General features: G+C 35.2%; 1 protein-coding gene across 1 annotated transcript in view; it reads right to left on the bottom strand.

Annotated features, from left to right (window-relative positions):
- LOC106105312 (synapsin) overlaps positions 1-9738 on the bottom strand; it is a 69464-nt gene extending 59726 nt beyond the window's left edge. Inside the window, exons 1-6 of the mRNA XM_013285603.1 lie at positions 9615-9738; positions 6141-6267; positions 4923-5044; positions 4074-4307; positions 2642-2802; positions 1448-1533 (exon numbers count right to left, since the gene is read on the bottom strand). Of these exons, the coding sequence (XP_013141057.1) occupies positions 1448-1533; positions 2642-2802; positions 4074-4307; positions 4923-5044; positions 6141-6267; positions 9615-9738 (854 nt within the window). The remainder of the gene's footprint in view (positions 1-1447; positions 1534-2641; positions 2803-4073; positions 4308-4922; positions 5045-6140; positions 6268-9614) is intronic.
- Positions 9739-9840: the final 102 nt, after the last annotated feature.

The following is a 9840-nucleotide window of genomic DNA, read 5'->3' as shown; positions in this document are numbered from 1 at the left end:
AGCGCGCTTACCCGCACTAAACCCGGGGCGCGAAATACAAAATTATGTTCGCCACCGAATGTGGCGAACCCGTGCTATCTATACCGAACATAAAACCTATGAACTCCAATTAATTTGCCACGTAAGTATTACATTATTAGCGTGCTTCAAAGATTAGCACAGTTTGGGGTATTTATGAGGAGGGATGAATCGCATGTAACTAGAAGGACGTTAGTTATGAGTGTGGTACAGGTAGACCGGTAGAGGTAGACCTAGAAAGAGATGAATTGATTTCGGGAGATGATGATCAAGAAGGGAGTGATGGCTGAGATGACGGATGATAGAGTTATTTAAGTAAAGAATTCCCGGAGCGCCGACCCTACGGGAGTAGGATAAGGTAGGGGGGATGATGATGAGCGTACAGTAGTAAAGAGAATGATGACCTTACCACTAATAACTGAAACTAGCAATACCACGACATTAACACGTTCAATGTCGCTACCTTATTGGCGTAACTATGATAATGAACACGACAGGCGTGTCGGTGGCTCTGAATGTGTGTTGTGTCATAAATCATTTTAGTATTTACTCTGCAGCAACTTTTACTTGTAAAATTTGAGCACATACTTGCAGATCTAATGTAAACACATTCAAAATACATTCTCACAGTCGGTTGACTATTAAATGTACTATAAAACCGCTTTATGATACCCACTAAGCACTTCGCATGGCCCATTTATTACGCAGATTATGAAATGGGACAAACATAAATTCAGTCGCAAATTCTGAGCCTGAATGGAGATAACTTTTCCTTGCGGACCCTTTAAAATATAATCACTTTTTAGATGACTGCGATATCGGCTTATTGTTATTACGACAAAACTCGTTTATAACTAACTAGTAACAATAACAAAAAAAAAAAAATTTTAATACATATTTCCTTTTCTAAACGCTACACTCAAATAGCTTGAAGTATTATTTTAATTTGGAAAAGTCTTATTGGAGTAATAAGAATTCTCAGACTGGTGTACCTTTTTATTTTCAAACGAATTCTTACTTTCTAAAAATCTTGATAGGTAAAATAAATGTAAGAAGTTGTAAGCCTAACTTTGCTGAAAATAAATTGTAGACTTGACATTAACAAATCGCCCAACTTAATTAATGGTTTACAGGTTTAAAGGTATCTCTGTACTTTTATATCAGGGGAAAAGTGTTCTGTATTTTATTAATATCAAAATTTACTTTTTATACAAGAACATTTGAACCAAAAAATAAATTATTTTTGTTGTAAAACGAATAGAAAATAAATTGTATAAGAACATGCAAATTTATGTAAAAACATTCTGCAATGCGCAAACTTTGACCGCATTAACGTCGATGAGATTTTAATTATTTATAAATTCATTGTATTTTAAAACTTAGTCCATGTTTACACATATATCGCATGTTTACTGATAACAATACTAACTTAAAACATCGCGTCACTTTAGTGCCACTGCGATAGACCGCCATAGACACGTTGGCGCCGTCAGAACTCGCCGTCACGGACAGCTCCTGCAAACAAACATTACTATTAAAACGATCAGTGCCCTGCTTAAGTAAGCAAAGAGTTTCCCACTAAAGTTATACGTACATGTATTATTTACTTTTGGACTAAAAATGAGAAATATTTTACTGAAAAATACCTATGAATGTGAACCCAAAAATTAAAAATAAAACTCGAAGTTAAATTCAAGTTATTCATACGAATTTGTTCTATGAGACATAATTTTTTTAACTGAAGACTGTTTAACTTTATATTTGGCTGACATTTGACCATTAACAAATCATACAAAATGGGATTGCCCTATTATTATAATATACTATTTTCAATAAAAAAAAACATATAATAATGTTACAACAGGTAAAGAACGTAAACTCACAAAAAGGACGTTTATGTATTACCATCACGCCTTCAATTTCCCCCTTACTTGACTTCATAGTAATGATATTAATGTTGATACGAAAAGTTTTTCATATCAAAAGCTCATGTTTATAAATTAGCTTAGGAAATCCATCTTTTCAAAATACGCGAGTTCTGTGTTAAATTATGACTATACCTATACGAATCTAATTAGACCACAGTGGTTACATTATATTCTTTTGCTTCTATAAAAATGGGTGATTGTAATGAATTGCAAGGTTCAAAACTTATGATTCATAACAATATCTATTGTCATGAACAGAAGATTACCCAATTTTAAGTGTCACTCCTACATTCAAATATTTAACCCCATCCTTGGCAAGGTAAAAATTATTTTTAAAAGTATAGTAAAAACTCATTACCTCTACATAATGAATTAGTATATTAAGTCGTATGCCCGTGAACTTCTACGGTTTCTGCACGGTCCATCAATATAATGATATTGAGAGCAATTTATATTGTAAATGGTTCCCGGCACTTTTATTATGACGTTGTAATTAAACGTACAATATCTCAATAAAAGTCCTATTAATAGTATTTACGTAGAAATCAGAGATAACAAGTAAAAGTAAATAACTAACATCAATGTGGACTTTCCAACAAAAAGTCTTATTCCAAAACATATTGACATTTAACAAAGATATATTTTATTCCAGTATTTGGCAATGGAAAACCAAGCATCGCAACAGTAGAACATACCTTAAACTCGGCTTGTTCGACTCTTATATCCCACTCGCCAGGGAGCCGGCGGCCGCGGAAGTACTTGGACCAGTCAGTGTTCTGGTCATCCACAACAAGCAGCGTGACGCAGCGATCTCGGTTGTAACCGCGACCCACTGACGCCACAGATGTTACGCTGCCTATTAACAGCCATATTTATAAATGTCTTTTGTACAGGTATAAGAAGGGAGGTGGTTAAAATACAAAAGGCTTAACTTTTCATTAAAAAGAACTTTACTCTGTAAGTAATTTTTTTATTTCTTCCTTTGGTCTCTTTTTACACCTCTCTGATGTTTTTAGATCATTAATAACACAATTTTGAAAAATTCTCATGAGTTAATTAATTGTCCCTGCTTAGGTTATTTCATATTTATTATTAACAGCTTGGTATAGATTATTATTGCTAACAATGTAAGGTTTTATTCAAAAAGATCAAGTACCCATTGAAAGTTTAGTTTTGTTCCGTCTTGTTCAAAAATTTAAGGGAGAAATCGTGAATGAGGCCGTCAAGAGGCACTCGAATGAACTTTTTATTTCGGCTGTAAAACGCTCGTTAGGCTTTCTGATGACACAAGACTTAAATTTTATAATTCATTTATTAGTAAATAAATAACGCTATTTGGATCTCGAAATTCTTTTCGAAAAAATATTATGCTGTAATTATGGAAACAGAGAACGTGTGGTTAATTTTACCTTTTGTTTAATAAAATTAAAGATGCAAAGTAACAAAAGACAATCTTTAGTCACCTACAATGTTGAAGTATTCTAACAACCAATTTAATAAACGATCACTGCCCAATACATAAGTAATAATCTTACTTTCATTATTAAGCTCAAATAGAGTTAAATATGCAATACATTTATGTCCAATTGAAATGGAAACAAAGCAACGGAATCCAATTACGTCTTCATTCAATACTTCAGCGGCAGACGCGAGCTGTTTGCATTGAACGTTTACGAAACATAGTGTTCCATCAGCAGAACCGCGCTCGACACAAAGGTCAACATGTCCGTACAAATTGACCTGCCCAAAGCCAAAGACTAAACAAAGCCCACCTTTTCCCCTAGTTGCATTCAATCTTCGACCTTATTGCACTTTAAATTGAATAAAACGTGCACTGTGATTAATTTGTACTGACGTCACTGATCCTCTGGTCATTTTGTATAGTAAAGAACAGAAGACTATAGAATATTATGTTTTATACAGTTCGAGCGGGCGCACACTTTTGACTAAACTATCGCACAACAGTTGTGCGATTGTTCATTGTTTCGCAGCCCATTCAACTGTTTATTTGCATAACTAAAAATCGAGTAGTGTGTGCACCTCCATATAAGCTCATAGGAATCAAAGCGCGACTAAACAGTTGTGCAATCGTTTAGTCAAAGGTATCCGACCTCTTAGAGTATTTACCTAACAAGTTGGCGCCCTGGTCTCTAGCAGCACCGGTGAGAGACTGCACGCGCTGTAATAGCGATTCCCGGGACTTGGCAGGTGAGGAGGGCGCCGAAGTGCCTCGAGATCCGCCACGCAAGTTGAGGGACAGGTCGCCACCAGCAGGCGCCGGGCCCGCCGCCGCCGCGCTACCCGTGCCCGCAGCCGAACTCGCAGACACACTGGAGGCACTGCCGATGCTACCACCAGTAGCTACGTTCAAGAAGAAAAGCAAAATTATTCCGAATTCGAAATACGATGATACATAAAAATTTTGAACCCATATAAAAAATTTGCAGGATTAAACGGGATTCGCTTAAGAAAGGAGTGGATTCAGATATAACGGCTGATACAAATGTATGGAATACCAGCACATACTGTGCCGAACCTTCGTTACTTTCCTAGAATTACTTGAGCAGTTTGTCTGAATGTAATAGAATAAAAAAGTGTATAATATGATGAACTAAGTCTGCATTATGACGTCACAGGGGACATTGTCTAAAAGTTAGAAATCAATTTACTCCGCCATAGTCCTTCTTCAAACAAATTAAAAGTTTTACTAGTTCTTCGCTCCATGTAATGAGATAAACAGCTTTCATAAGTTTTGTCAAGTTTAATGGCGAAGTTAAAAATGCGCAATTATTTCTATTAGCGCCAATTTTTTTTTGTTTTACTTCATTATGAGCAGTAATGCTGGAATATGCTGATATGAAACTTTACGCGTGTAAGTCTCATAAGATGGACCTACGTACCTTTTCTGGAAACGTGTGACTGGTGACATTAATATTTGCAGTAAATTAAGGCAGTTGCTGTATAATGTGCACTCACCCTGCGAGACGGGCCGCTGGTGCTGCGGTTGCGGCTTAGGCTGGCTGGTGGTGGCCGGGCGGCCGGTGTAGGGGTCCACCTCGCCCTCATCGCACTCGGATTGCAGGTCCCCCGAGCTGAATCTGCGCAACGCCTCCACTGAGCTACGCGCCCGCCGCACACCGCACCACCCACCGCCACGGGACAGGGACACGCACAAACGGACCAGAACACGCACAAAATGTAGCCACTCTTCCACGCCTATGCTATTTCTTATTTATATCAAATCTTAGTTGCTTATGGTAGATTCCAGGAAAACCTTTAACCTTGGAATCCCATAGGTGACTGCAAACTGCCTATAAAGTATAGCCGAATTCCCTTTTAGAGTTATTTTAACAAGGCTTGCTACAGTCCTAATGTTTTCGGTGTTTTCATTTATTATTCCTACAAACTTAAAATGTTCTCTTTGGGGACGTAATCTTTTAGTTTTTTTTTAATACCAAACCTATTTCTTATCATTGTCTTCACAGCTCTTTTATTCCAGTTAGATCAGTGATGTTAATCATTTCTCAATGCGCTAATTCCTGATATGACAGAAGTAATTGCAATTAAAGTAACCTATAATTATAAAAAAAATCTAACAGCCACATCGATTGCCAACAATGATATCGAAAGTAATTAAGCGCCATGCATAGACAATGGTCGACTGCTTTTCGTTACAAAAGCAAACGAAAAAATGTTCGTGCGACCGGTCAGCGTGGATGTTGTACGAATGAGTGGTGCTACACAGTACGCAGCGGGTAGGAGGATGTGTGGAGGGAAGGTGGCAGCGACGCGGTGAAGCAGGTCATACCCTCAATTCTGCTATTTCAGACAAGTTGCTTATAAAGTCCATAGTTATTAGCAGAATTGAGGATCATACACATATATCTAAATGTAATTAATTTGAAGTAAATTATTTATTAATTCCAAACTAGAGTTTATTTTAATTCTGTTCGTTGTATGTTATATATGTGTCAATGGAATTGGAATTATTATATTGTGTTAGCGTGCAATATAAGAAACAATTAATGCTTTTGAAACCGAAATAAAAATAAAAATGTATGTTAATTTGAAGATGTTAAGTAAAAATCCAAATTTTAAACAAACTGTTGTAGTTTATAATTGAATTAGTAATATAAATAACCTAAAATTTATAAAATAATATTAAAATAATTAAAAGGTAAGATGTTTACATACCTTCTTTTCAGGTAATTGACATTTGAAGTGAAGGAATTTCGGAAGCTTGAGAAAGACAGGGTTGATGTGGTCGCGGCCTGCGGGCCACAGATGCCAGGACACCCCGACCGCTCTATTTTGACAGCTCCTAATGCACCATTGATTATTTTATACTCTAATTAAAAAACAACATTTACACACAATTTATAATCAGCTGGAGACGTACAGACGATCAAATCTAACAGTTTTAACTGGACACTTCGATTGTTAAAACAGTTAGCACGAGATTAAAGCATATATGGCGGGCTTTAAACATTTCGAATGACAACATTATGTACAAAGTATAAAACTTATAACACTTACCTAAGCTATTTTACTCGCAAATAATTGCGAGATTAAGATGTCCAAAACAGGACGAAATGCAGCAGGTCGAATAAACAGCGAGGGAGTACTACCTGAAGGAGAAATGAATATTAACAAAGAAAAATCGTATTTATTATTGATAATATCATATCACAATCATGATAAACATAACCTGTTTTTAACTGTAAACGGGATTGCTATCTGTGGGTACTTTTAAATATTACGATCACGTTTTCATATTTTTAAAATAAAATATGAGTTATGAAAATACCCACAAGCAGCTAAACTATCTCTATTATTTTTTAAACACGAACATATTTTGTTTTATTTGTTATTCAATATTTTAATAAAGTACTAGAAGTAAATATGCATAACATTTTGTTAGCTCCTGCGTGACACAAAGTCTATACAGTAAAATACAATAGCTGGAATCGGACTTCAGGAAAAACAAGTCGTCTCAACGACAAAGGTATGGGACAATTGTTTTTAAAATAGTTACTTTTATTTTAACATTTCTGTATTAAAATAAATATTCGCTTTTAACAAAATCCTTGCATCCAAAAACACGACGACGTTACTTTAAGAAACAAATTTTAACAAATGCACTACTCGTGCGAAGACAGGAAAATTCGCTAGTATAAATCTATATTATTATACAATAAAATTCAATTATTAAACTATAATTCACTTGTTATTAGGCAGTAAATAGTTAAAGTTAGTTTCCCGGCCACTGAGCTATAAAAACAACCATAAACAACGAAGTTATAACCTTAGATGTAGGTATAAGTAGAACTGGCTTGTCGTAAACGCGCCCGCTGAATACCTTCTTGACCCAAAACGTGACACATTATATAGATACATGCTTCGGACTCGACTCAGGAGGATCAAAGATCTCAGACATCTTATCCTACAGGCACGCTATGGGTAAATTATTATCCTTTAAAAAATACATTGAGAATTTTTCATCGAATCCTATGTATTAATCTTTTCGTATTTTGCCAAAACATTCTTCGAATAAAAAACAGTAAATTAAGGAAGTAAATTTATATGTTTTAAATTCGTAGAAACATGTACGTAAAATTCAATATTGATTGGATAATTAGCTACTAAGGGGTAAGTCTTCACGCGCCCCTATTGCAACAATTAAAAATAAAGTCATCGTCGTGGTGACCCAGTTTTAACTTAAGCTGGTGTAAGTTGACTTCTGCGTTTCGTAGTGAATGAGTCGATCCATGGCCATATAATTCCAATCCCTTTCATTCTTCGTTTCTTTTCATTCTTTACCTATCTCCGACACAAACATTGCTGAGACGTTAACTAATTTTTCAATTGCTTTTGAAGGTTTATTGGTTTAAAAATATAACTTGTAACTACATTGTTTTAAATATGTAAAAAACGTTACTGTTGCAATTTTATAACCTACTTTGTATCTTACGAGTACTAATATTATAAATGCAAAAGTTTAGATGAACGGAAGGTTGGATGAATGTTTGTTAGCGTTTGTGGTCTAAACTGCTGAACTGATCTCTTTAAAATTTGGCATACATAGATGTAAAGGATACTCTTAAAGAACACACAGGGCAAAAGGTAGTTTATACATAAATATAAAACAACAATAGTTACTACTCAGATAAAAACGTCCTATAAAATACATGGGCTATTGTTATGGACGGTTACGTAATCCTCCGGAGAGATTTATCTGTAACAAGAACATCAAAAAGTCGTCCGCACGCGTCGTATTTTTCAAAGGAAACTCTAAACCGTGTTACAAACGCTCAGATTGATTTTGCTACCGTTGAACCAGAAACTTACTTTATTTCTTCAAATAAAGGAAAGGTTAGAATACGGAGAGAAATAACATTGGAATGGTAAAGAAAATTCTCAAGAGACAACGAAAATAAATCTGAGAACATCATTTTCTTGTTGAAATCTCGAGTGATTTGCCGATGAAATATAATTATATTTCTATTCACGAAAACGTGTATTTAAAAAGTGTCATTGATACTTTTTAAAACGACTTAAAGGGTTAGTGAAGTTCTATTTATAATTTGTTTGGAGACGACTTTATGTTACATCTCCGGTTGTTATAGTTCAAAACGTCCACGTCCTGTAGATATAATTATTGTTGAAATGCCATTATTAAGGTTTTTGATTCTAGCTAATTTCAGTATTAAACTTCTTTTACGTCCAACGACGCTTAGTTGTCTTCTGGATTTGCGCCAAGTTTCTTAGTTTATTTCGTTACGTAAGATTCTATTGAAAATCTCTGAATTGTTTAATCAATAAAAACACTGTGACACACCGCACACATATAAACTATATACAGAAATATCGGTCATATAGGACTTTGAAGTAGTAATACGTGGGCATTTGAATAGATTTTAATAATGCAAAGTTTGCGTGTTAAAGTTGCTATTCATCATTTCGCAGGCGTTCATTAAAAAGAATTGCCACCGTCCTGCTTCGCCTTAAACCACGAAATTGAAAATGCGTAGACTCGAGGGAGTTCGATTCATTAGTATTCAGAAAATGAAAGCGACTTCTGAACGTTCTTATTTACGAATCAAAAGAAATGCTTCTTTATAAATAGTTTCGTGACTACATCGTTTATTTATTCTAGACGCCTAGCGATAGTTTGTAATGATAAAATGATAATCTTTTAATATGACGAATTAACTTAATCGTAATTTAAAAAAATAAATGACTATTTAATATAATTTTCAATACCAAAATCAAGATTTATGTTAAATATTTTAGTAACTATCAACTAAAAAACCATAATTGATTACATTGCGATTTAAAAGTTAAATGTATTAAAAAGGCTTACGCTTCATAAGATACATATAAGTGTTACAATAGGATCCATCCCCGCCCTACATCGGGCTCCGTATTTGAACTTAACCCCGCTGCCACAATACGAGTGATTTGTGCTCGTTTTACTTCTCCCGGCATATATTTAATGAATGAACTTCTACTTGAATATTAGTAAATGTTCTTTTGATACGATTTTCGTTATATAATAATTATTATTTTACTTACAGTTATTAGGGCGAGCTGGGGAGGTTCGTAGTATTTCGCGGAGCACTGGTGCGCGTTAACCAACACGAAAATGAGTGAAATGGGCTCCCTTACGAGATACTGATGTGAAAATCGGCGGGACAGCGCAAGCCACTGGATTATTGATTTTGGGCGGAGACATGTCCGACCGCAGCGCCCTCTTTTCATACGGACATTTGCGATACAGGTTGAACAACATTTTCACTAGATGGCGCTATTTGAAAGTACTGGAGGGGAGGAATGTATTCCTTTCCTAAAATTAGTTGTTAGTTGGAATTTGTTAGCTCGGACATAAACAACA

This window comes from Papilio polytes, unplaced genomic scaffold (genome assembly GCF_000836215.1).
Source record: "Papilio polytes unplaced genomic scaffold, Ppol_1.0 DF822845.1, whole genome shotgun sequence".
Classification (NCBI taxonomy): Eukaryota; Metazoa; Arthropoda; class Insecta; order Lepidoptera; family Papilionidae; genus Papilio; species Papilio polytes.
This window is presented reverse-complemented; position numbering and strand designations above follow the sequence as displayed.